At 46.4% G+C, this 26,858-nt stretch overlaps 2 protein-coding genes across 5 annotated transcripts in view; one reads left to right on the top strand and one right to left on the bottom strand.

The window, feature by feature from the left end:
- Dgcr2 (DiGeorge syndrome critical region gene 2) overlaps window positions 1–21,431 on the bottom strand; it is a 74,518-nt gene extending 53,087 nt beyond the window's left edge. For 2 of the 4 annotated variants that reach the window (XM_020160714.2, XM_020160715.2), the window contains exons 1-2: window positions 21,289–21,431; window positions 409–531 (exon numbers count right to left, since the gene is read on the bottom strand). In XM_020160714.2, the coding sequence (XP_020016303.2) occupies window positions 409–531; window positions 21,289–21,367 (202 nt within the window). In that variant the 5' untranslated portion in view covers window positions 21,368–21,431. The remainder of the gene's footprint in view (window positions 1–408; window positions 532–21,288) is intronic. The other 2 variants (XM_074060664.1, XM_074060665.1) reach the window with 1 other exon arrangement.
- A 1,068-nt stretch (window positions 21,432–22,499) lies between these two features.
- Window positions 22,500–26,296, top strand: Tssk1b (testis specific serine kinase 1B). The gene has a single exon (XM_020160639.2). It carries the CDS (start codon window positions 24,018–24,020, stop codon window positions 25,104–25,106), a length of 1,089 nt encoding a protein of 362 aa, XP_020016228.2. The 5' UTR covers window positions 22,500–24,017; the 3' UTR covers window positions 25,107–26,296.
- Window positions 26,297–26,858: the final 562 nt, after the last annotated feature.

Here is a 26,858-nt window from a genome sequence, read left to right as displayed (position 1 = left end):
CCTAGCAAGTGTGAAGCCCTATGTTCAAACCTCAGTACCACCAAAATAAACAAACAAAAAGAACAAATCAAGAGGCACATACATCCAGAGCCAGGGCAAGGGTGAGGCCAGAGAAGCACTGAGAGCACACCCCTCCAAGGAGGCGTCATGCAAGCCCAGGACTGGTAGTACCTCACTGCCTCCCCTCTCTGGCCTTGTCAGCTTGCTAGTTCTGGGTCTGTCCATACCAGGAAACTATTTTATTTAAAAGAGAAATAGAGGGGTAGGAATTGGCTCACTCTATCTTTGCAATGTGTGGAGACAGAACAGATTATTAGATCACACTTTTCCACCACTCATGGGAGGCACAATCACCCAGCTATGACGAAGAAGTGGTCCATGTGCATTACACATGCTCCACACACTCACCTGGACAGTCGGCTTCATCACTCTCATCTTCACAGGTTGCCCAGCCGTCACACTGCCAGGGGAGGGGTATGCAATGGATGGCGCCACTGCGACAGGCAAACTGTCCAGGGTTGCACCGGAGTTCTATAGAACCAAAGGGCAAGAGACTATTGAGGAAGTAGCAGTAGGAGCAGAGACCTGGAGCAGCAAGTCCCTGCCACCAATAAGCCCTGGAAGGATGAGCCAGAGACCAGACAGCTGCCCATAACCCACTTCCTTGGGAGGGCACAGACACTCATTCCCAAAGGAAGGGTCAAGAATGGTTATAATACTGCAAGCTCAACTGCGGCAGGGCAGAGAGCAATACTCCTCCCAAGACAATCAATGTTGTGTGTCACTTCAAACAGACCCTGAGTTGTCATCAAACATCATCTAGATGTTCAGTGTGGGAGGTACTGTGGACCTTTAAGAGGTGGCAGAAGGTCCTCAGGTCACTAGGAGCATGACCTCAAGAGACTGTGCACCCTCACTTGCTTGCTCCCCTTCCTGGCTTGAGCTGTGAGCACTCACTCTGACACATGCTCTTGTCATGACGTGCTGTCCTCATCAGAGGCCCAAACCAGTGACCTGAACCTCCCAAATCATGAATCAAGACAAACCTCTGTTACTTCATAAGTAGCCTGGGTGAAGCATTTCATTGTGAAATGGTGAGGAGAAGCTGACTAGTAAAGCTTTGTACTGGGGTGGTGATGTAGCTCAGTGGTTAAGAGTTTGCTTAGCATGTATAGAAAGAGAAAGCTCTGTACTGACTGCAAAGGAGACGAGATGAGAGGATACACTGCTCACCTCCTAAGGGAGTCTAGGGCAACAGGAGGGGTGTACACACACACACACACACACACACACACACACTGACTCACTATGTTTCTCACAAAGAGCAAATGGCCAATAGGAACACTCACACAGCATGCCAAAATAATGTGAAGTGTGAAGGAGAGAACGATCTCCAACCCAGGGGCTCTGGAATACTTCTTTAAAAAGGTGTGATCTGCTTAGTGCAGAGGCTTATGCCTACAACCCCAGTTACTCAGGTGGCACAGATCAAGAGGATTGCAGTTTGAGGCTGGCCTAGGCAACAATGTGAGACCCTATTCAAAAATGTTTAAAGCAAAAAGAGCTGGGGGGTGGCTCAAGTGGTAGAGTGCCACAGTACCACCAAAAACAAAAACCCACAAACAAACAAAACACCTGGTGAGATTTGTAGATTTTCCAAGAAAGACGATGGTATCAGAAGTCACATATGATGTAGTAGGAACAGTGCTCCAGAAAAGGTAAGGCTTAACAAAACATTAGGGAGCTAGAAGCAGTACAGTAATAGTTTTAACTCCAGAAAGGAAGAAGAAAAAAAAGTAGCCAACCTAGAATTATTTAAAGCAAAAATGTGTGCAATGTATTGTCGGAGCTACAACATATGTATAAGTCAAATTTTGACATCACCATAAAAGCTATGAAGATAAACACAAGCATACTGTTTGAAGGCTCAAACTATTGGTATAGGGGTCTATCACTTAATGGCAGATTATATCAAGTTAAAGATGAATAGTACTAAGGTAACACAACAGGACTTATAGCAAATAAGCCAACAAAGACAAAATGGAACTAAAAGATCCAAAAAAAGGACAGAAAAATTGGAAAAATGAAACAAACAACAGATGGTACAAACAAAACAAATGACAACATGATAGATTTTAATTAAACCTGCCCCATCGATAAACATGGCGTGATCTAAACACCCTAAATGAAAGGCAGAATTTTTGTGTAGGTTAAAAAAGCAACAAAGCTTCACTATATACATATATACTATATATGATCCCAAATTTGCAATTTGTAACTTAGGACTTTTCAACTTTACAAAGGTGAAAAAGTGATTCATACCAGGCACCAGTGGCTCACACCTATAATCCTAGCTACTCAGGAGGCAGAAATCAGAAAGATCACAGATGAAGCAAGTCCCAGGCAAATAGTTCACAAGACCCTACCTCAAAAAAGTTCGTAACAAAATAAGGGTTGGTGGAGTGGCTCAAGTGTAAGAGCACATGCCTAGCAAGAATGAGGACATGAGTTCAAATTCCAATGTCGCCCCCCAAAAAAGGGGGAAATTCATATTCATTATAAGTTGAATTTCGGATTTTGATCTTTTCCAGGGTTAGCCAAAGGTGGTATATCATGATGCTGGGTAGTGGCAGCATGCCACAGCTCCTACTCAGTCACATAGTCACAACTGATACACTACAGTATACTATACTGCTAAGCTAGAATGTCTGGCAGGTTAATGAATTAAGGAGTGTCTATGTTGTCTAAAAGGAACTCGTTTCATGTAAGGATACAAATAGCTGAAAATGAAAGAATGGATAAAGATATACCATGTTGTCTTAGTTCATTTTCTGCTACTGTAACAGAATACCACAGGCCAGGTAAATTGCAAATAATAGTTCATTTGGCTCACAATTTTAGAGGCTGGGAAGTCCAAGATTAAGGGTCTGCATGCCCTAAACACTTGTTATAACAACACAGGCATTTTCTTTCTCCATACCCCTATCTCCTCCAAAAGCAAATGTTCTGGGATCAGCAGGCTTGCTCTGGAAAACAGCTCCTTCCCTCATACCCGCATTCACCCTGCCTTGTTTGCTTCTTAGTGTTTATCGTGTGTGTGTGTGTGTGTGTGTTTTCACCCGAGAGCTCAGGTTGTGTCTAAATCCAATCCATGCATATCAGGTAAGGCTCCCGAGACCCAGCCAACCTCCCCATCCCATGCTCCTTTGAGAACTGCATTTTAGAAGTCCATAGAGGACAATACAATTGACTGGACCAAGGACAGCCAACCTGCTCTAGGCTGGGCAAATCAGAGATTCTGTAGGCTGATGCACGAAGAGGAGGATGCAGGGAGCCAGGCTGAACAGCCACTCCAAGCAGCTATCCAAAAAAAGGCACCCTTCTCTCTTGGCTTTACCAATGCCCTATCTGTCCCAGGCTTTCTTCTGAGGACTGTCTCCTTGCTATACATAGAAGAGGCAGGCCAGCTCTTCCCAGCCAATGGATCCTTAATACTTTAGGAAATAATCCATGCCCTCTTCATCCAAGTACCAAAATAAGAAATTCTACCAAAATAAGAAATTCTACCACAATGGCAGTTCTCGAAGTTCTTCATGCCACAATTCCTTTGCATACTTTAATCTAAGGCTTCTTTATATGCTAAAATTACTGAGGATTCCAAAGAGCTTTTGTTAAGTGAGTTATGTCTATCAATATTTACAGTATCAGAAATTAAAGCAAAAATAATATAAACGCAAGAATCTCAAGCATATGCTCAAAAGATTAAACACAGAATTATTATATGACCTAGCAATTTCACTTATAGATGTATACCTGGTTTGGATATGCAGTGTGTCCCACCTTCCTCCTTGGCCCCCAAGGGCTCATGTATTGAAGGCTTAGTCCTCAGATAATGGCACTATTGAGAGGTGACTAGATCTTGAGGGTGTGATTGATTCATTTCCCCACTGCCATGAGGTGAGCAGTCTCCTCTGCCACACACTCTCACCGCCATGACACTCTGCCTTGTCTCAGGCCCAAAGCAATGGAGCTTGCCCACCTTAGACTGGAACCTCTGAAACTGTAAGCCAAAATAAATCTTCCCTCCTACAGTTGATTCCCTCAAAGGGAAAAGAGTCTTTCTAACAAATGATGCTGAGACAACTGGATATTCACCTGCAAATGAAGGAAAATGCCCCTCACCTAACACCATACATAAAAATTAACTCTAAATGGATCAAAGACCTAATGTAAGAGCTAAAACTATAAAACTCTTAGACAAACATAAGGAAAAAACTTTCTGACAATGGACCTGATGAGTTTTTTGGATATGATATCAAAAGTATAGCAGCAAAAAAAAAAAAAAAAGAAGAAGACAATGTAGACTTCATGAAAAATAAACACTTTGGGCCTCTCAGGACACTATCACAGAGTGAAAAAAAAAAACAACCCAGAGTGGGAGAAAATATCTGCAAATCATATATGCAATAAGAAATAAGATGTTAATATTCAGAATGTATTGAAAAATACCTACAACTTAACAATAAAAAACCCAAAACTACCCTAAACAAAAATGGGCAAAAGACTAAATAAACATAAAGATGCTCAACAATAGAGTGATTAGAAAAATGCAAATCAAAACTACAATGAAATACTAACCACCTCAGATCCATCAGAATGACTATTTTAAACTGAAAATAAGTACTGGCAAGGATGGCAAGGATGTAGAGAAACTGGAACCTTAGGGCACTGCTGGTGGGAATGTAAAATGGTTCAGTTATTGTGGAAAACAGTTTGGCACTTCTTCAAAAAGTTAAACATAGAATTACCACACAAAGTAGCAATTTCACTCAAGAGAACTGAAAGCAGAGACTCAAACAGATAATTGTACACTAATGTTCACAGCAACACTATTTATGATAGCCAAAGATGGAAAACAACGTGTGTCCATCATTGAAGAGTAAACAAAATGTGGTATAACCACAAAACAGAATATTCCTTGGATATAAAAAGGAATGGTGTACTTATGCATACAACATGGATGAACTGGAAAACATTATGTTAAGTGAAAGAAGCCACTTATGAGAGACCACTGTTGATTACATTTACACAAAATGTACACAATAGGTAAATCTATATAAACGGAAGTAGATTAGGCCTTGCTAGGGGCTGGAGGAAGAAGAGAAGTTGTTTTGTCTAATGGGTATACAGTTTGTTTGGGATGATGAAAAAGTTCTGGAAATGGGCAGTGCTGACGGTTGCACAACATTCTGACTTAACACCACTGAACTGCATGCTTAAAAATGGTTAAGGGCTGGGAAGGAAGTTCAGTGGCAGAGTGCTTACTCAACATGTGTAAACCTCAGGTTCGACTGCAAAATAAAAACTGAAAATAAAAATGGTTAAAATGGACCAGGCTCTGATGGCTCACGCCTGTAATCCTAGATAATTCGGAGGCTAAGATCGGGAGGGTCGCAAATAGTTCTAGAGACTCCCATCTCCAAAATACCCAGAGCAAGATGGACTGCAGAGGTAAAGCGTCTGCTTCCCAAATACCAATCCAAGTTCAACTCAAGTCCCACACACACACACAAAGGTTAAAATGATAAAGTGTATGTTATATGTATTTTACCAGTTTTTTTAATCCTTAAAAAGAGAGACTCTTAAGCATACATCAGCAGCTGTGAGAGCAAGGATGTCATCACATGTCATCTCTGGAAATGCAACCTACACTTATGAGAGAATGGAAGAGTGTTAAAGGACACTTTTATGTTATTATGAAGACAGTAATTTTCCTCAAGGATCCCCTGAAAAGGCCAGGGATGCCCAGGAGGCTCTGGACACAAGAAGAGCTACTGCTTTACATGATGAATGTGTGGGAACTGGAGGATTCATACCCTGTAGAAATTCAGGCGTTTCTGCAATACAGATTCTTCCTCTAGATTCCTTTCTTCTTGGCCAGCAAGCCTTGGCCTCATTTTAAATATGTAAACTAAGCTGTCTCAAATTACTGTGTGAAATTTAGTGTGCTACCTGAATTGTCTGGAATTGATTTCTCTTCAACATTTGCCCACAAAGCTCAAGGGGAAGACAGAGTTTTAACAGAAGTACACATGTCCACATTCCTAGCACAGAGAAAAAAGATTTCTAGCAAGGAAATCCAGGGGAAAATTTTAGCTCAGCTCGGGCTTCGCCAGCATGGAATGACCTTCTTTGGCTGCAGCCCTCCACACTTGGAGCAGTGGCTTCCACACTCTGCAGGAATGCCCCAGGACCTTGGCAGGCCCGTTCACAGCTGAGCAGTGTAGCTTCTATCACTCAGACATTCTGCCTTGGACAGAGCTAGCAGCTGCTTTTCAATCTGCCCTCTCTACCCAAGGTACTTCTAGGAAAGCGATACATATCCAGCACCACTGCCCAAACCAGTGGCAGAATGGAAAGGATCTGAAAACAGGGCTGGCTGAGCCTCCCATTCAAGTGGCCACACAGCTCCAGGAGACTGGCTCCTATGGACACAGAATTGCACCCAACATTGTGGAAACCTGGGCCAGCAGTCTCTCCTCCAGACACCTTCAAGAGGGGACAAAGACTAATGTCAACAACACAGACAACTAAAACATGAAACACAGGACTAGAGTTATGGCTCTGTGTAGAGCACTTTCCTAGCATACACAAGACCCCAAGTTTAATTCCCAGCACTGCAAAAAGACAGTGACCTAAAACACAAAATAGAGTGCACCCTGCAGCCAATAGGAGAGGCATTAGAGAGCTTGCCTACCATATGCAGATGAGGAGAGCAGAACTAGATAGTGGGGCCAACACATAACCAGGCATTAGAAACAGTGCACAGGAAACCATTCTAGAATCAAATGCAATCATATTACTAACTCCCCACCATCTCAACAGTGCTATACTATTTGTGCTTTTCATGAGGGCTGGATTTGTGCTTCCATCTCCAGCCTTTCCTCGAGGTCCCCATCTTTTTCTGTCCTGGTTTGGCAGTCTCTGCAACTCTTCCCCTGCAATACCTCTAATTTCTTCCTAGTCATTGCCACACTGCCATTTCTCTGTACCGGTAGGCCTATAGGTAACCACCTAGCCCCTGCATCTTCCTGGAATGATGTATAGGGAGATCAGCTTGGAAAAGGCCACAGAGACCCATGATAAGACAAATGACAGGCCTTAGTGCCTGAAGCGCATGACTATTTGGCTTTGTAGGAGTCCATTCCTTCATTTGGAAAACATGGATCCATCCCTGCTCGCCTTCCTGACTTCCCTACCAGTCTTGCAGCCCAAAGGAGAAAAATTATTCAGACAGTGCTCAGTTACTGAAGTAACTGATCATCCTTAGGAATGATCCCTGGAGGTCCCTGAAGAGAATATGCTCTAAGAAGGTCCCACACAGGCAAAGGATAGATTGGAGGCAGGAAGTTGAGGCCAGGGGCTTTGCACAGGTTGATCTACTGCCTAGTCTCCACAGTTAAGGCTGCTTCTACCTGGAGGCCTTGGCATTCTTGCCAAGTTGCAGCCCCAAGGATGCCAGCACCTGAACCTCAACCTAAAGGAGCTCAGAGACCAAATGGCCAGATGACTGTCACCCAGAAGGGCCCAGAGTTTGGGGAAAAAAAAAAAAAAAAAGAGAAAGAGATATACATGACTTATGAAAATGAAAGTACTGGAAGTTTCATTAGCAGAACTGAAGAGGGCCTGAAGCTCTTTTACTTATCAAAAATGACCATTTGGTCTAGCCAGCTTACCTCACAGAAGAGCTGCCTGCCTGGCTCAATGTCCCACAAGGAGTTGACAGCAGAATGGGCACTAGAAACCAGACTCTCTCACCCAAATCCCTATTCTCAAAGCTAGCAGAACTCTCCAGCTAGGATGTTCCATGTTCTGACTCTTTCACAGAAGGCCATGTTCAAATTTTCCAGTTGACGTATTTTCTTTATTGATAAAGAAGAGAGACTATGCCCTCCATGGAGTATGGCTGGACAAAGCTCAGGGGAACCAGGAAGTGCAGGTGCCTGATCACCAGTTTGGGACAACAGAGCCAGGGATGTACCAAAATATTGTAAACATTCTCTCATGAATTCATTCTCTCATGAATTGTCTACAATTTTGAAATGTCTACAGCACCCTTAACATGACTCCCTAAACTGCAGTAGCCTCCAATCACTCCATTCTGATCCAAACCCATTTTCAGATATCCTGGGGGCAAGTGGAATCCTGACTAATGGCTCTACCCTGTCACTACTCCAGAGGGACCACAGTGTTCTCCATTCTCTTGTCACTGGAGACCCAGCAGCTCTGCTATGACAGTGGAGCACAGGGAAGTGTCAGTCACTTTTCCTAGCAGGCCAAGGAGTCATAAGGCTGACATTGGAGAATGCTGCACCAGAACAACGTGACAAGGCCAAACAGCAATTTTCTCATAAATAACAAGCATCTTCTACATCTGAAGGATGAAGCAACCATCACTTGTTACCATCTATTCATAGATATTGTTCAACCAGGATATTTATTCATTTGCCCTACATTGCTCTGTGGCTTCTCCTTAGGCAGATGTTTGGGGAAGAAGACCCTGCTTAAAATAAGTTCCCCTTTTGCCTAGCACAGGTGCCTCACGCCTGTAATCCTCGCCACTTGGGAGGCTGAGAATGGGAGGAGCGAGGTTCGAGGTCAGCCCAGGCAAGTAGCTCATGAGACTCGATCTCCAAAATAACCAGAGTAAAATGTACTGGACGTTTGGCTCAAGTGGAAGAGCACCTGGTTTGCAAGCAAAGAGCCCTTAGTTCAAACTGCAGTCCCACCTAAAAAAAAAAAAAAAAAGTTCTACTTTTTCCTGAACTTTCCCTAAAAAGAAGGATGTGACCTTAGAAGGTGAAAGAGGAGAGAGGCAAGTACTCTAGTCACATCCATTAACTGAATGACACTTTCAAGAAAAAAAAAAAAAATCAACCTGCAAACAGTCTATTATTTTGTGGGGGCAGGCTAGGGAGGAAAGGGAGTTTATTTTCCTGAGTTTGAAAACTCAGGAAAAAGCTAGGGCAAGAGGATGAGGTAGAAATGGAAGAGATAACTTGCCTCTGATGTAACATCTACTAGCAGTTTGATCCAACACTCACAGCACAGCTTGATAACAGCCATTAGTACATGACCCACTCATCTCAAGAAGAATGACAGTTGCAGCAAAACCAGATTCTTGAATGTTCATTTTGTGCTCCAGCAGTGTACTGAGTACTTGGAAAACATTATTCTAAATCCTTAAGCTAAACCCACTCACTCATTCAATGTACGCCACCCTACACCTCATAGGGATCAGGCACTATGCCTCTATGATAACAAGTGAAAAGAACTAAAAGTACAGATTTCTAGGAGAAAGATAAGAAACATAACTAATATAATTTGGATTTTAAATGTGCTACGGCTTGGTACCCAGGGTGGCACTACTGGGAGGCAGTGGAACCTTGAAAAGTGGGGCCTTGGGGGGAAAGGGGATAAAGGAGAATGATGGAAGGTGTGAATTCAACTGATCTATTGTAAAAACTTTTGTAAATGTCACAATGTTCCTCCAGCACATCGATAATAATAAAAATTATTTTAAAAAATAAAAGGTGGGACCTAGTGGGAGGTCACTGGGGGGTGTGCCCGTCAAGGGGACTGTACTACTCCTTCCTTTCTCTGTTCTGCCTCTTGGCCAGGGGGACAACCATTAACCTCTTTGACCAAAACCTCAGTACAGACACACAGATCGACAGAACAGAATACAGGTCCCAGGAATAGACCTACATAAATACAGTCAATGAATTTTTGACAAAGGTACAAAGATAATTCAATGGAGAAAGGATAACATTCCAGCAAACAGTGCTAAGACAACTGGACTTTCTATATCAAAAATGGAACCTCAATCATCAGGGAAATTCAAGTAAAAACCACAAGATATTACCTCACATCCACTAAGGTGACCACTGCTAAAAAATAGATAAATAAAGAGCAGAAACAAGTGTAGATATGGATAAACTGAAACCTTTGTGCACTGCTGGTACGGGTGTGAAATGGTGCTGCCGCTATGAAAAAATAGCGTGGAACTCCTTCAAATGTGCATACTCCTGTTGACAGTGGCTAATAGATGGAAGCAACCCAAGTGTTCACCAATAAGTGAACTGGATAAACAAAATGTGATATATACACACAATGAAATATTACTAACCTTTAAAAAATAATTTCTGATTCTGCTGCAATGTGGTTGAAACTTGAGGACATTATGCTCAGTGAAATAAGCTAGAGACAAAAAGATAAATACTACGTAATTCCACTTTGTGAAGCAGCTAAAGTAGGTGCTCAGAAACAGGAGGTAGAATGGTGGTTGCCAGGAGTTGGAGGGATGGGAATGGGGGCCAGTTGTTCAATAGGCAGAGAGTTTTGGTTTTGTAAGATGAAAACATTCTAGAGATCTGTTGCACACAAGGGGCATACAGATGACATGACGAAACTGTACACTTCAAAATGGTTATGATGGCTTATGTTATTGTTTAATTAAAAAAATTTTTTTACCACAATTAAAACACAAACAAAAAACAAAACCCTAAACCTTATTTCTCTGGATCTAGTCAATAATCATTTCAAGTCAATTCTAGTATTATCCCTATTTAGAGAAAAAGAAATGAAATTTGTTCGTGTACCTCTCAGGGCTTAGTTTCTAAATGGACTGAAGGATTCAAAAGCACATATAAAATAAATCCTAAGGCTAACTTTTTTTTTTTTTTTTTGAGATTGAAGTCTTGCTATGTTCCAGTCCAGGCTGACCTTACAAAATTCACCTTCTTTCCTTTCTCTCTCTCTCTCTCTCTCTCTTTCTGACTATGCTAGGCAAGTGCTCTGTCACTGAGCTGCACAATGAGCCCCACCCAAGGGTAAAAACGAAATTGACTGAACAACGCAACTCCTGCAGGAAAGCTGGACTGGAATTCTGAGACTTCCTAAAAGGAGATGACCCTAAGGTCAAGCCATGGCTGGAAGCTTTGCCTCAACTCCTCCCTTGGGCTAGAGCTAAAACACTAGTGTGCACTGGAATCACCACAGAGTTACACTCACAAAAACACACATCTTTATCACTCTGGGCTCTCCATAGTTGTTCAAGGATAACACAGCCTAAAAGCTTTACTTCATTACACTTACTGGAAACCTTACAGTGTGTAGCATCCACCATATCAAAAAGTCTACCTGAGAAGGAAGATTATAATTTAATGTTACCTAAGCTATTGCACACCAAATACTTAGCAGAGCGCATGACGCTGGGGTCAAGATGACAAGGGCAGCAACAGCAAAGCACCAAGGCTAGGACTGTACGAACAGGCAGGGAGGGGAGCTTCAGGCAGCTCCTGGAAGGTTGAGTATGAGGCTTCCTGAAGGGCGGCATCAATAGAACAGTGGGAAGGGGCAGGTGAGACTAGGAAGCTAGTACTGTGGTCCTGGTAGCCATGGCTGGAGGAAGAAGAGCAGTATATACAGGGGAAGAGAGGGCTGAGGTTCCAGGTGAGGAGGCAGGAGGAGAAAGAAACAGGCAGAGGGAAAAAAGAGCTAAGGATAGTGAAGTACTACTGTAGCTGCACAGTACCAGATGCGAGCGCCAATCTATGCAGTAGTACTGGATAGAAGACCACGCTCTGCTCTTTTACCTTCATGACTACTCCCCTCTGTTAGTGTTCCATGCTAACTTTGCTCAGGCTGGCCTTGGACCTCCACTGGGAACACAATTACATGTGTAAATGGGAACACAAGTATATGCCACCACCCTCAGTCTTCGTGGACATTTCTTAAGAGGCAACAGAAACACGTGCTTCTAAAATCTATAAAGTCCACATGAAAGGAGGTGGCAGCAAAGTTAAGATCGTTAATAAGCCTCCCAAGCTTCTGGAAACACACATTTTTCCCTTTGATCACAGGAGAGGCCTGAACTGGTCAACCAGATCCAAAGAGTTGTAAAAGCATCAATGTCCACAAAGATGCTGGTAGAGCTGGACACTGTGACCACTAAGGGCCCTGACTCAATGAAAAGGTGCCCCTCCTCCAATAGGAGGACTCTCCACTTAGCTCCCCAGCCACAGTGTGGTGCAGGTGAAGCATGTATTCACCATAATGGTCCTGAATATTCTGTTTCTATTTCTGCTTAAAAGCTAAGTGATGTCACCAGGCAAGTTCATTACCATCTGGGCCTCAACACCTGAATCTAAAAATGGGCCACCTACCATCTGCCTCACTGAGCAACAACTGGCACAATTACACCCAAATTCCTGAGCCACACATGACTCCCTGTTTCAGCCAGCTCTCCCACACCACAATAGAGTTTGGGCTCCATACTCTCAGAGCCCTGTCTACCACCACTGGACAGACAGGAAATACAAATGGCTATACATGATGGAGTCCACAGCTTACTAAACCAACAAGTCTAGAGAGAATATCAGAACTTGAGTCCAAATGACCCTGACACATCTAAGCCCTTTGTTTTTTGTTTGTTTTTATTTTTTATCTACAAGAAGAAAGTGAAACCCAAAAAAACCAGTCATTTGCCAAGAGTTTGGCAAATCAATGACAAAACTAGGTCAACAAGGTCTCAGGGCTCTTAGAAATCCAAATACTACTTTCTTTTTTAAAATATTCAATTATTACCACAAATGTGTTAAAACAAAACTTTCATTTATTTTTGTTTTTTTAGATAAGAGTCTTGCTGTGTAGCCCAGGCTGGCCTTCAATTTGCCATCCTCCTGCATCTCTCTCCCAAATGCTGGGATCACAGATTTGTGCCATCATGCCAGGCTCAAATTTTTTAATGCTTAAATAATATCAGATTTATAGCAAAGTCCCTACTTTATCTGGTATTCTCTATTGGCACTTTATACCACAATGCTAGCACATTTCTATCACCTGAATTCTGCTAGCTAATACTCTTGTTCTTCCAGGATCCATTTGGGATTCCCCACTGCAATTAGTATTACAAAGAAGTTTCTAATAAAATCCCATCAAAATATTTTAAAGTTAACAAAATAAAAAAATAGCACTTATTGATGCTAAAATTTAATGACATAAATTTTATTTGTCCTTCCTTTTTATTAATGCTGAGTTATCATTTACTCAACATCCATAATTCTCTTCACATTACAGAATAGAAATAACAGAAAAAAATATTTTAAGCAAATAGCAATGTATATTATTAAGAGTTGACATGTTAAAACTATAAATATGGACCTGGGCGTGATGGCTCATCCCTGTAATGCCAACTACTCAGGAGGCAGAGATGGGGAGGATAAAGTTTCAAGATCAGACTAGGCAAAAAGCAAGATCCTCCCCCCCTTCTCAATCTATAAACTGGGCTTCGTGGTACACATCGATGATCCCAGCTACTCCCCTGGTTGTAGGTAGAAGGACTGCAGGGTGAGGCCAGCCCCAGGCAAAAACTCGAGACTTTACCTAAAAAATAACTAAAGTAAAAAGGTCTGGAATGTGGTTCAAGTGGTAGAGCACTTGCCTAGCCAGAGCAAGGCCCTGAGTTCAAACTCTAGCACTGGAGGAACAAAAACTATAAATATTGAAAGCCAGGCTTATCACATGCCTATAATCCCAGCTATTAAGAAGGCCAAGGCAAAAGGATCACTTGAGCCTAGGAATTCAGGGCCTACCTGGGCAACACAGGAATACAGAAAGACTCCATCTCTCTTGCTCACTCTTTTTTTGTGTGGGTGATACTGAGGTTTGAACTCTGGATCTGGATCTTGAGCTTGTTAGGCAGGTACTCTACCATTTAAGCCATACCCCAAGCCCAAAAGACTCCATCTCTTAAAAGCAACAACCAAAGGCTGGAGGTGTGACTCAAATGGTAGAGCTCTTGCTAGCAAGTGCAAGGCCCTGAGTTCAAAATCCCAGTATTGCCAAAAACAAACAAAAAGCCCTATTAATAGCTACTCCTAAAAGTGACTTTCAAAAAACTCACCAGGAAAATAATATAACCTATTCAAAAATTCAATGTGATAAAAGGAGTTTCAAATCAACCTAGTTTTGAACCTAATTGGATAAGAAATATAGGAGAGAACCCAAGTAGTTTGGGGTTTTGGTTTTTTTTTTGGAGACATGATCTCATTATATAGCCCAGGCTGACCTCAAACTCACTATCCTCCTACCTCAGCCTCCTGAGTCTGTAGTTCTCTGGGATTACAGACAGGTGCCACCTTCCTGACTCATGTAGCTTTGGAACCTAATACTATGCATACATACCATCATTCTAAAGACAAAAACAGCAATAAAAACCTTAAACACCATTTAGCAAGTCTGTTGTTGGTACTGGCATGGGTGTAGCACTTAAGAAGCTACTCTATGTGCACTATATATAGGTTTAAGCAAATGAGTAACTATCAATGCATTGAGAGCTTTTTTTCATTGTTGAGAAAAAGGAGATACAAATATGAACCAGGGAAAGCAAGAGACCAGTGATGCTGCATTAGAACTCAAAGATTTAACAGTATGAACTCACAAATGCATGTGTACATGCACACAAGGGGTGTACACGCACATACTTCTAGATCTATCAGCAGCAACATCCTAAGAGCAACGAACATGGCCAAAGCCATTTTCCACTAAAAGGAATCAGTGCCTCATTAAAAACTGCCCCACACTCCAGGCTAAGGGCAAGAAAGGTACAAAATAAGTACAATAACAAGGGCTGTTTAAATGGATGGGAACATGTCAGAAGGACACAGAAGTCACCCTGAAGGGGTTGTACTTGCCAAACCAATTATAAGCATCAAAAGGAATGATGTCAGGCTGGGGAGTGGCTCACACGGTAAGGGTGCCATCATAGCAAGCAAGAAGCCTTGAGTTTAAACCCCAGTATCACAAAAAAAAAAAAAAAAACGCTTAAGAACAAAAAAAAGGAATGACAGCAACCAGTTATTACATACTGAATAAAAAGAATGCATGAATCCATACAGATACTAAAAGATAAAAAGGGAAGGAAGGGAAGCTCTATTTGGTAGAATACCAAGATAAGTAATAAGAATTTTATAAGAGTAGGTGACACACATCTATAATTCCAGCACTTGGAAAGCTGAGGCAGAAGGATCAAGATTTCGAGGCCAGCCTGGGCTACAGAGCAAGTTTTTTGTTAGTTTATTTGTCTGTTGGTTTTTAGTGGCACTGGGTTTGAACTCAGGGCCTCACACTTGATAAGCAGGCACTCTTTACCACTTGAGCCACTCTGCCAGTCACACACCAAGTGTGAGGCCAATGTGGTCTACAAAGTGAGAGCCTGTTTCAAACAACAATAAAAATCATAATATAGCTATTAAACATCCTAGATTTGATAACTGTGCTATGGGTATAGGAAAATGAACTTATTCTTAGGAAATGTAGGTTGGGGGATTTAAAATGAAAGGTCAGCATGTCTGCAACATAGTTTCAAAGAATTCTGCAAAATATATATAGTGTGCATACATATATAGAGACAACACACATGCAAATGTGTGGTGACTAAAAGGCTAATAGCAAGCCTTGTATGCACATATGAATAATAAAATTTTAAAAATGGTGAAAAAAAAAAGCTAATAGCTATAAACTTCTAAGGCAGGCTCCTGAGGGGAACAAGACTTCCCAGGCATGGGGTAAGCAAGAAATCTACCTGGAAGGGGAAGGGGAGACTCTAGCACTGTCCTGTCCCATAGGAAGCCCACAGCTGAGAGAGACAGGTAACAAGCTGAACAAACTGATGGCTGGCTGTCAAGAGATCAGCAGAAGTCAGTCTATGCTGAGGGGCCAGAAGGGGAGCACAGACAGGGGCATTGATGAAGGTCAATAACCAGCCCAGATTAACTGAGGCAGCAACTCTGGCAAACTAAAGAGGAAGAGAAGGCCAAGAGTATATATGTGCAGCCCTCACACCCAGCCATCTCTCAACCATGGCCTGCAACATGAGCTGCCCAGGAAAAGCCAGCCAAGGCCTCACACAGGGGCAGTCCTGTTCCGAAGCCCAGGTGCTAGACAAGTTCAGAGTGGCAGCTCCATCCTCCTACTAGCTTCTCAGGGCTCCCCTCTCTGGGAGACCCACCCACCCCAGCCTGAGTGACTGAACTTCAGGGAGGATCCATGTTGGCAAGAAGCCCTACCTCTTTCACCTCTTGGCCCCACTGACAGCTGAGGAGAAAGCTCCACCCAGTGTGAGGCCCAGCCAGCTGGCTCTATGTCCTTCCCCCCCCACCCCCCTACCCCCGCCCCATCGCACTGCATTCCTGCAGGATGGCCACAAAGCCTTCATCTTCCTTGCCACCCCCAACCAGGGCAGCTGCAAGGCTGGCTCGCCAAAGGAGCTGTGGCTCTTTCGTGCATTTGCTCAGTAACTGATTTCTGAGTGCCCACTCTGTGCCTGACCAGACCCAGGGGACACACTGGGAATGTGACAACAAGCAAAATCTGTTAGTGTAAACAATCCTAGCACTGTGCAAAGAGCATGGTGGCTGTTTTGGGGCCTCTCATCAAGTCACACATGCTCCTCTAATATCACTGGAACAGCTAAGACTCCTACAACACTGGCTGTGTAGCAGACAGAACTCAAAACCACTGCACTGTGCTCTGCTGCCTCCCAGAGGGAGCCCTGTTCTAGAGATACTGCCCACATGCACACACCATCTGGCACAGATTCGGGGGTTCCTTGAAGTCCATCTGTGGATAAAACCAACAGCTGGCCTATATGAAGCATTTGCTTTGTATCAGATATTCTTTGGAACTTTACACTTACCCATTTTAATCCCACATCTCCACAAAGCCCTATGATGATGTCCATGTTCCAGGTCAGGAAAGTCATGGAGCGAGCTGTGGGACAGACTTAAGTCCTAGGACATCTGGACCCACATCCCACTGCACTGTAACTACAGGCCCCCCAAGCCATTCACCTCTAGCCTAGACCTGCCCCGCCAAGGCCTATTACGTTCATACTGACAGGACACACAGCCCAACAAAGAAAGGCAGAATGAGATGCGACTAGCTTCTACTAAACCCCCCCAGACAATTGGTAAATCAAGCTGGAAACAAAAACCCAGCTGTCATGTAATAAACACAACAGAAGCCTACACATCCCTCTGCTCAGCCAACTGTTGTCCCAAAACTGGGCTTTTGGGATTACTGACCTGCTTAGCACCCAGACTAAAAAGCATGTGATGAGCAAAAGACCCAGCAGCACACCAAGAAGACTTTTAATCAGTCACAGGCTCTCTACTGAGCTCTAAGTGTTATACTGACACGTTACACTGAGAATTAAAAAACTAGGAAAAGTCTCCTGAAGCCAAAGATCAAGAGAGGCAAAGGGCCGGGAGCCAGTGGCTCATACCCGTAATCCTAGCTACTCAGGAGGCAAAGATCAGGAGGATTGCAGTGTGAAGCCAACCTGGGCAAATAGTTTGAGAGACCTTATCTCGAAAATACCCATCACAAAAAGGGCTGGTAAAGTGGCTCAAGGTGAAGGCCCTGAGTTTAAGACCCAGTACCACAAAAAAAAAAAGAGAGGGGCAAAGGAACTCTCCAGTAGTTAAAGGCTCAGGTATAGCAGATCAATTACTAGACCACCACCAGCACTAAGAGGACGCACACAGCTAGAACATCTGCCATCACTGCTAGGAGGACATACACAGCGAGATTACCTCCCACCAAAAAAAGGACACGAGCCCCACTAGATTACCTCATTCACTGCTAGGAGGACATACATACATCCAGATTGACTTCCACCAGTGCTAAGAGGACATAATTATCCAGTACCTCAGGAAATGCCAGGTGAGGAAAATACCCACGACATATGCCTGGGAAGCAGACCAGGAAAGGATAGGAAAGCACAGCCTAACAAAAGCACATATGTTCAAAAGCAGCAGCCATCATTCCTAAGATCAGAACCATCAATTCAAACAATAACTCTAAAGTGCACTGATGCCTATTTGCCTTCACCTGGACCAACTTAAGCTTTAACCACAAGTCTTCCTGTGCCCTGGAGATCTTTGTATTTGACATGATGCAGTGCTTGGCACAAAGCAGGTGTTAGGGCACTGGGGTTAGGCTAAGTAGGAGCCACCTCCTGCTTCCTGCAGCCCATGTGATCATGTATCCATGCAACTTACTCTCAAAGAGTTCAGAAAAAAAACACTGTGTTTTGGTACATACCTATGTGCAGATGTGGTGGTGGGGGATAAGGCAAATAATGTATAATGCTACTAACAGATAAATCTGAGTACAAAAAAAATAATGTTTTTGCATTAATTTTTTCTTGCAACTTTTCTATGAGTTTAACTTTTAGTTTTTCGACTAAAAGTTAAAAAAAAATTCATTAGCTAATGAACTTAGAAAGCATGTTACATCACACTCCAACCAAAAAGAATGAAATTGCTAACCCAAAAGTCAAATGTGCCATCATGACAAATTCTACAAAGTGCAAAACAACAGTGGGTTGTAGAAGAAAGCACTCGAAACTCAGGAGGCATTCAGGAAGAGCAGTGCAGGCTCCTCAACTGTCCAGCTCCACAGCTAGGGTTAAGAAAACAGTTCAAAGCATAACCTGAGATTCTCATGAGGCCAGGACTAGAAAGACACAGCTAGAGGGACTCAGTCAAGGGTGCATAATGACAGAACCAGCCAGACTCATAGGACTAAAATCTAATCTTGAGCCATTCAGCTGTATGAATGCTCTGTATCTCAGCTTCTCCATCTGTAAAATGCGGCTAATAATGGTCCACCAGGGACCATCTGAAAGTTAAGTCAATACATAAGTTAGTTCTTACAACAGTACCTGACATGTAACAACACATCCTTAATCAACAAAGATCAAATGTGCACTTAAAAAGAAACTTCAACAAAGTCAAGTTCTGCATGCACATGCTGCCATACCCCCAACTCTGAAAGGCCCTGCCCTGTACTAAAGAGGAGCCCCAAGTGGCTTGACTTGTACTTGATGCAGGAGTTAGAAGACACCCTCTTTACCTGCCTCCATCCCAAAAGGCGGGTTTTCTCCCTCCTCAGACCCAAGTATGGTTCAAAGCCAAGACTTGACAGAAAGCATGCAGACCAAGACCAAAGAAACACCTTCTTCTTAAAAGCATCAGCCAACAAGACCCATCTGGCATGCTCGGGAAGGACAGAGTGAATATGTAAAAAGGCACCCCAACCAGCACACAGGGAAAACATCTGACCCAGAGCAAGACCTGCCCTTGCTGCCCAAGAAAGTCAGGGAGCCAGTTGGAGTGCCCCACGTTTTGGAGGGCAACTTAAGACAACATCAGGGGCTGCTGCAAAGTTCTGGTCTGGAGAGCCATGGAATTAAAGGGTAACTTTGCTCCCTCTACAGAGCCACCCTCACACGATGTCCCACTCAGATCTCAGCATAAGGTCTCCCATGAAGATTTCCCCTATTACAAAGGTTCAAATGGATGGCCATCTGTCACTTGCCTCTGGCCTCTCACATTCAAGGGTACTTAACACACAGGAGTATACTGACTGATTTACACTCAGACTCTTCTTCCACATTGGGCACTCCTAGAGAGGTGTGTTCTCTGCATTTGTACATTCTTGGTGATGAGCAGGCAGGAGCTCACATATACTTTCTAAACTACTCCTGGCTAGCTGACAGCATATGTGAACAGACTGGCAAGAGAAAAGAAATTAGGCCACCTCTGTGATCCAGGAAGAAGAGCCCAGACCTGGAACCAGAAGCACAAGGAAGACAGGCATGTGTGACTTCATCTCTCTACATGTGCTCAGTGACTTCATCTGCAAAACTGGGACCCAGGAATCAGAACAGGATGACATTTCACCTCTCTACAGGTATACACATGTTTACAAAGAATTTAATCACAAGAACTCACAAACCCTTTGACTGTGATCCTCAAGAATCCCCATGCAAAACATCCACAGATGACTCTTTTTCTTGGCTTATGTTCCTACCAAAGCCACTTCACCACCAGTCACTCCACTAGACAGAAAGCAATCAGGTGTAGTAACTAGCTACACACCGGGAGCCCAGCTGAGTCTATTCAGGTTGAGCGTGGGCCCATGGCCTTGGCGATCAAGTAGACATGAGGGGAGTGCAGACATTCTACAAAGATGACAAAGGCACAGAGCCAAAAGGGACAGAGGGTCTAGAGTGACAGCCTGGCTACGCACTACAGAGGGGTGCACACCTCTTGTTCTCCCACACCCACTCTTGTTGTCACTCATAAAAGATGGCCTTGGGCACTTCAGCCTTCAAGGGAACCTTCCTTCGTTAAAAAATATTAAGAACTGTACTTTCCACTATACTGGCATAAAGATGGCTGTGTTTGACGTAAATATATTAAATTTCATTTTTTTCTTATTGTAAAGTGTTCTGCCTGCCCCTGAAAGTACAGTGCATGTGGCACTGGTTCTCCCGTGCCTAACAGAAAAACCAAGCTGGCTTTTGGGGACTGTAATGTTTTCTTTTTTTTGTGGGACTGGGGTTTGAACTCAGGGCTTACATGCTTGCAAAGCAGGTGCTTTACCACTTGAGCCACTCCTCCAGCCCGATTGTTATGTTTTCTTGGCGCAGTTCAGTGCTATCTAAACTAGGTAGAAACCGGCCCTCTGGTTCCCCACCAGAGACACAGACACAAAAACTTTCAAGGGGAGTTCCAAAAGCATTTAATTACGTCACGTAAATGGAGCACTACTAAGTGTTTGGCACCTCCGCGTGGTCTCTGCCTCTGCACACAGTACTTGACGAACTCCTAGTACCTCCTCTGGGCCGGGCTCTGGGCTGAGGGCGTCTCTGGAGCAGCGCCTCATCTAGTGACAATAAACCACCCAGTCACCGCTGTCCAAGGCTGAAAGGTTGGCATGAGGCCACAGCTGGGCGGACGCCTGGGAAGCCAGGTGCCTCCGCGAGCCGCCCCCGCCTCCCCCCCCGTCCAGCCCTCCACTCGATCCCGACGCCGGGCCAGCAGGAGGACGCGGCAAAGCTCCTGGCCAGTGGCTCTCAGAGCACGCAGTGCTTCGTGGACTTGGGCCCAGAAGCGACTTCCTCGAGGACGGAGCGGCGCAGGGTGCGAAGCACTACGAACCCAGGTGCAGGGCGCCCGGCGGTCCGCGCGTCCGACGTCGCCTGCCCCTTCCCCGGGGCACCGCAGCGCCCGCTGGAGGTCAGGGGGTGGGGATGGGGTGGGGGGCGGAAGGAGGTCCCGGCAGGACCCCGGCCAGATTCGCAGCCCGAGCCCCACCCCCGGCCACCCGCCCCGCCCCCGACCGCGCCCCCATCCTCCCCACCGCGGCGCGCACCTGGCCGCAGCGGCTCGGTGACGGTGAGCACGAGCAGGAAAAGCAGCAGGAAAGCACCGCTGTCTGCCTTGGGCACCATTTATCCTCCGTTCATCGTCTCCGGGGCGGCCGCGTGACCCCGCGGAGAGGCCGGACCGGGCCGGGCTGAGGTCTGAGGGCCAAGCCGGGGCCAGGCACGGAGAGGCGAAGAACGAGGAGTCCGGCGGGGCTGCCGTGAGGCGCGCCCGCGGCAGGACAAGGTCGCGAGCTCGCGCGCGCTCTAGGCCACAGACTCGGGGCTCCGATTCCGGCTCCGCGCAAGATGGCTGCCGTCCTGCCTGGGCCCGCACCGCCCCGCCTCCCGCCCGCGACTCCAGCGCCGGCCAATGAGCGTGGAGGCGGTGGGCGGAGCCGCGAGCACCCAGCTGCTTGCGGCTCATCGGCTAAGCGTGGGGCGAGGCCTAAGGGCGGGATGGCAGAGGGCGGCGACTGAGGGGTGGACCTGAGAGGAGGGCGGGACTATAAGGAGTGAAGCGTGCCATTGGCTAAGCAGAGGGGTGGGGCTCAGGGGCGGAGCCTAGGGGCAAGGTAGGGTCTCAGGGCGGGGCAAGAGCAGTGGGGGAGGGGCAAAGGGCACAGGACCACAAGGACGGACACTGTACGAGGTGCAGCCTGGGGGCAGGGTGGGGCCGCGGTCGTCGGGAACTCACAGGGCAAAGTAGAACCCTAGGACTCGGAGGGTCTTTACACCTGTCTGGTCCAGTGTTCAACGATGCATCCTAAAGTGATCTTTTAAAAGGCTGAACTGCTGTAGAAGAGGAAGAAAACTGGAGGGCTGGGAGGCTCTGAGAATGGGGAAGGAATGTACAACCTGGTAAGGAACAGACAAGTGTGGATTTACCGGCACACAAAATTGAAAATGTGTCAACAGCTGAGGAAATGACCTAAGAGAGAGGAGAGATAACAAGGAAGCCCAGATCCTAGAGACTGGAGCACAGCTGGCCTTCCGTGGAGGAAGGACTTGTCTACATGCTGGAGAAGGAAGGAAAGGCCACATCTGCATGGAGGTCAGCCTGGGCAAAGATGGAGCTAAGCTCTCTGAGAAAAAGTTACAAGTACTGATCTCAAACCTGTCATCATGAAGTTGCAAGTGCTGACCTTGAACCTGTCATCATGAACGTGGGAGAGACAGCAGATGAAGTGTCCTCTAAAGAGGAAAAACAAGCTGTCCAGGGGAAGGACCACAAGCTGTGGCTTACAGGACTGGTAGTGGCTGGTCAGGGCTGGGGAAGAAGGTGAAGATGAGAAACAGAGAAAAGGTGGAAAGGGCCAAAGCTAGTGGGAACCCACCCCAACCTCACTCACGTCCATCTCTCCTGACTCACTCCTGAGTGTCTTCAGGATTCCATCCTTGTAATGCACGGGGTCATATGAGAGAGGGGCACTTATTTCCTGTAAGTGGATAAGGCTAAGGTCAAACCCAAGGTTAGGCCAGACATTCAAGGCCTCCTACTCTCCCAAGACTTGGACCAGAGAGGAGCTGGACAAAGGGTCCTGTCACAACAGGGTGTGGGGGGGGGGCCCTGCCAGCAGAAACAAAGCTGTCTGTCCATGCTTCCTTTGGCATTTGTGCAGTCTGCCAGGAGCAGCTGCTAGTGCTTAGCTCAGGATCCAGGCCCAGCATACAGTCTTCCAGCCCTCACCTCCAGCCCTAGATCTGCCATGGGAGCCTAGCCAGGTTCATGGGCTGGGCAGGTCCCTAGGAGGGAACTCACAGCCAAGAGCACAATTCCTGCCAGTTGTCCCTCCTGCAGAGCCACTGTAAGAGCAGCATGCCAACAAAGGTTCAGATGAGGAAATAGAAGTGCAGGGAGGTGAAAAGGCTAGCCAAGCCATGCAGCAAAGGGGCACAGTCCTGGTTTCCCAAATTATAGCACCTGCTACATCAAGGCTCTTTGCCCTTCCTGATTCACCTCTACCCTTTTTGGCCTTGCTCTGTGTCTGCATGCTGCCTGTGTGGACAGCATCAAGAGCTGAAAGGAAGGAAAAGAGGTCAGGGATGTCCTCTGATAATAGCTCATGTAGTCATGGAAGCCTGGCTCTTTACCTCAACCAAAGGTCACTGCCTCTCTCAGGGTCACTGCCCTCTCTATACTTCTCTCTCCATTCTTTCCCTCTTTTATGCAGGCCAGGGGTCTATGTCAACCTTAGGACATTGCATTTGGGATTCTCTCCATTCTGCTCCCACCTTTGTAAATCATTCCTCAGATTATCCTAAATTCAATGTGTCTTGTTTCCTGCTGGGGCCCTGACTGATAGGACCACCCACTCTACGTTCCCCTGGATTATAACAATCAGCCTCACCACTCCACAAGCAGCCCTGACTATGGGTTTAGGAACATAGTTAGACTCCATGTCCTCCATAACCCCTTCCTACCTCAGGTCCCAGCCACAAGGCCACTCTGCAGGCCTTCAGTCTGCTCCAGCCCAATGGCAGACCTTCCAAGGTTCTAAGTCCAAGTGGCTCAAGGCAGAGCCTCATTTCCCCAGGGCGCTCCTTTGTGACTTCACCCACTGAAGTCACCTGGGAGACAGTGCTGAATGTTCCATCCTAGAGTCTTGGCCTCTTAGGAGGCAGGGACAGCAGGCCCAGCCAGCCCAGAGGACTCTGTCCACAGTGTAAATGAGGACGCTGCTGGCCTGCAGGGATGTAGAAGGCAGCCTCAGAGGCACTGGTTGCTCCCTGCACTATGGATGACACTGCCATCCTTAAACGACGAGGCTACATCATGGGGATAAATTTAGGAGAGGGCTCATATGCAAAAGTCAAATCTGCCTACTCTGAGCGCCTAAAATTCAATGTGGCAGTCAAGATCATCGACCGCAAGAAAGCCCCCACGGACTTTGTGGAGAAATTCCTTCCCCGGGAAATTGAGATTCTGGCCATGCTAAACCACCGCTCCATCATCAAGACCTACGAGATCTTTGAGACATCTGATGGCAAGGTCTACATCGTCATGGAGCTTGGGGTCCAGGGCGACCTCCTAGAATTCATCAAAACCCGAGGAGCCTTGAAAGAGGATGATGCTCGCAAGAAGTTCCACCAGCTCTCCTCAGCCATCAAGTATTGCCATGACCTGGACGTCGTCCACCGAGACCTCAAGTGTGAGAACCTTCTGCTCGACAAAGATTTCAACATCAAGCTGACTGACTTCGGCTTCTCCAAGCGCTGCCTGAGAGATGACAGCGGCCGCCTGACATTAAGCAAGACCTTCTGTGGGTCAGCGGCTTATGCAGCCCCCGAGGTGCTGCAGGGCATCCCCTACCAGCCCAAGGTGTACGACATCTGGAGCCTGGGCGTGATCCTGTACATCATGGTCTGTGGCTCCATGCCCTTTGATGACTCCAACATCAAAAAGATGCTGTGCATCCAGAAGGAGCACCGCCTCAACTTCCCACGCTCCAAGCACCTGACGGGAGAGTGCAAAGACCTCATCTCCCGCATGCTACAGCCGGACGTCAACCGGCGGTTGCACATTGACGAGATCCTCAGTCATTGCTGGGTGCAGCCCAAGGCATGGGGTCTGTCCTCTGCAGCCGTCAACAAGGAAGGGGAGAGCTCCCGGGCCACTGAGCCCTCATGGACCCTTGAACCTGGCTCTGAAAAAAAATCTGCCACCAAGGTAGAGCCTCAGGAAGAGGCCCAGCCCAAGACCAAACCCAAGGAGGACACAGTGCAAGTGGCTAGGCAGTCAGAGACGGTGAGCATCAGCAACGAGCAGCTGACCAAAGAGACAGAGGCAGGGACCCCCCAACAGCCTCCAGAGACACACACCTAATGAGCCTCTTGCGGCCCATGGGGCCGGTAAGGAATGAGACAGAGCTCATGGCTTGAAGCCTGAGCTTAGAAGTCAAGAGACGAGCCAGTACTGGATGAGCTACTATTTTCATGTCTCTTCTCCCTCCCTTTGAACTTGATAGCTCATATGGCTAAAGAAGCAATAAATCACTACATTAGTGCAGACCCCAAGGTGAATGTCTTTGCCCAATTGACTGTAGTCCTGGACTCCCCCTGGTTTCCTACTTGGATTGCGAATCATCACTCATGGGAAAACACATCCCAGAGTGTCCAATCTATACTGTGACCTCAGGCTGAGGCAGCTGCACTAGCCAAAGGCTGGGATAAGGGTGAAAACCCTGGAAGGGCAGAGGCCAGGGCAAAGAGCTGAGTAAGGAAGATGTTGCATCCAGAAGAAAGTGCACGAGTGCAGAGTGGGGGTGGGGAGATGGAAGGAGAGGACAAACTTAGGGCAACATCACTCTGGGAGAACTGGCCCTGTCTGCATTTAGGGCACCCAGATGCACAAGCCTGCCAGCAGGGGTTGGGGAAACTACAGAAGGCAGGTGGACCAGCCTTGCAGGTCCTCTTGCGCTCTTTAACCTTTGGGCAACTGATGTTTCTACTGTCTACCATGGGTCATGTTCCCCTATGTCCAGCCAGCACCCAGTTCTCAACAGTGCCCTGAGTTACCCTACCCTGTGGTCATTCACCAGCCCAGGGACTCCACTGGATGGCCCAACGTGTCCCCCAATCCTCTGTGACCGTGACCACACTCCTTTCACTTCCAATCCCAGCCTATCCCCCGGGGTGATATCCCACCAAAGCTTGGAAGCTAACACCAGCAATTAGGATAGGCATCCTCACAAAGCATGCCCGGACCCTGTGCACAGGGAAGGCAGCCACCAGTATCCATGGCCTACATTTGGCACTACTGGCTACCATGTAGGGCTGCATACCCTGCCTGCACCACATCCCAAGCAGTCCTCACCTGGCTGTGCTGGCCTCTTTCTCTTCACCTCATTCTTCACCTTATGGGGGCCTGAGGGTTTAAAACATACAAAAACAAGGGTATTCAGACTCACCTTGCCTCCTGCATCTCCACCTTGGGAAGATCCCAACTCCATTCCCCTGAGAAAAGAAGTATGATGAGATCCTGAACCTGCCCTTCCTGTACCTTTCCCCACATCCAGTCTATCTCCACCCAGGGCCCCTACTCTTGTCACCTCCCACAATGGCCACAGCCCCCCTCCTACACCCAGTATAGGCTCCCACTGTCTGCAGGAAGGATTCCAGGACCTGGCCACTGAGGTCTTCCCAGACCTGGCCTTTTCATATTGTCCTTCCTCATCCCCATGCCCTCATCACACATACATACCACAGTCATACTTGTAGACTCATCCCCAAAGATTCCCCACCTCCCCAGGCTCAGCCAAGGGGCCTTGGCCTCCACAAAGCCTTCTGGGGATCCCTGCCAGTGTTCTGTAGTCTGTTCCTGTGAATTCTGCTGAGGAGACCTGAGTACCCAGGGTCTAGGAACAGAAGAGGTCCCGAGGAACACTGGAGGCACCGTTTCTTCCCCTGAAGAAACTAGTAGTGGAGCAGGACCGCTGGGTACATGGGGCACATGGGTGCAGAGGTGTTGAGAAGCTCATGAGTGCCCCCTCCTCCATCCCTGTAGGCCTACTGTGGTCCTCTGGATAGAAGACACCAAGAAGACCTGGGGGCAACTTGCAACCCATCCAGGGAGGTA

This window comes from Castor canadensis, chromosome 18 (genome assembly GCF_047511655.1).
Source record: "Castor canadensis chromosome 18, mCasCan1.hap1v2, whole genome shotgun sequence".
Classification (NCBI taxonomy): domain Eukaryota; kingdom Metazoa; phylum Chordata; class Mammalia; order Rodentia; family Castoridae; genus Castor; species Castor canadensis.
Note: the sequence above shows the minus strand (reverse complement) of the source record. Positions and strands in the feature narration are given on the sequence as shown.

Bases quoted from the DNA above. Each gene is read 5' to 3' on its own strand.
- Tssk1b (XM_020160639.2), top strand. From the start codon at position 24,018: ATGGATGACACTGCCATCCTTAAACGACGAGGCTACATCATGGGGATA.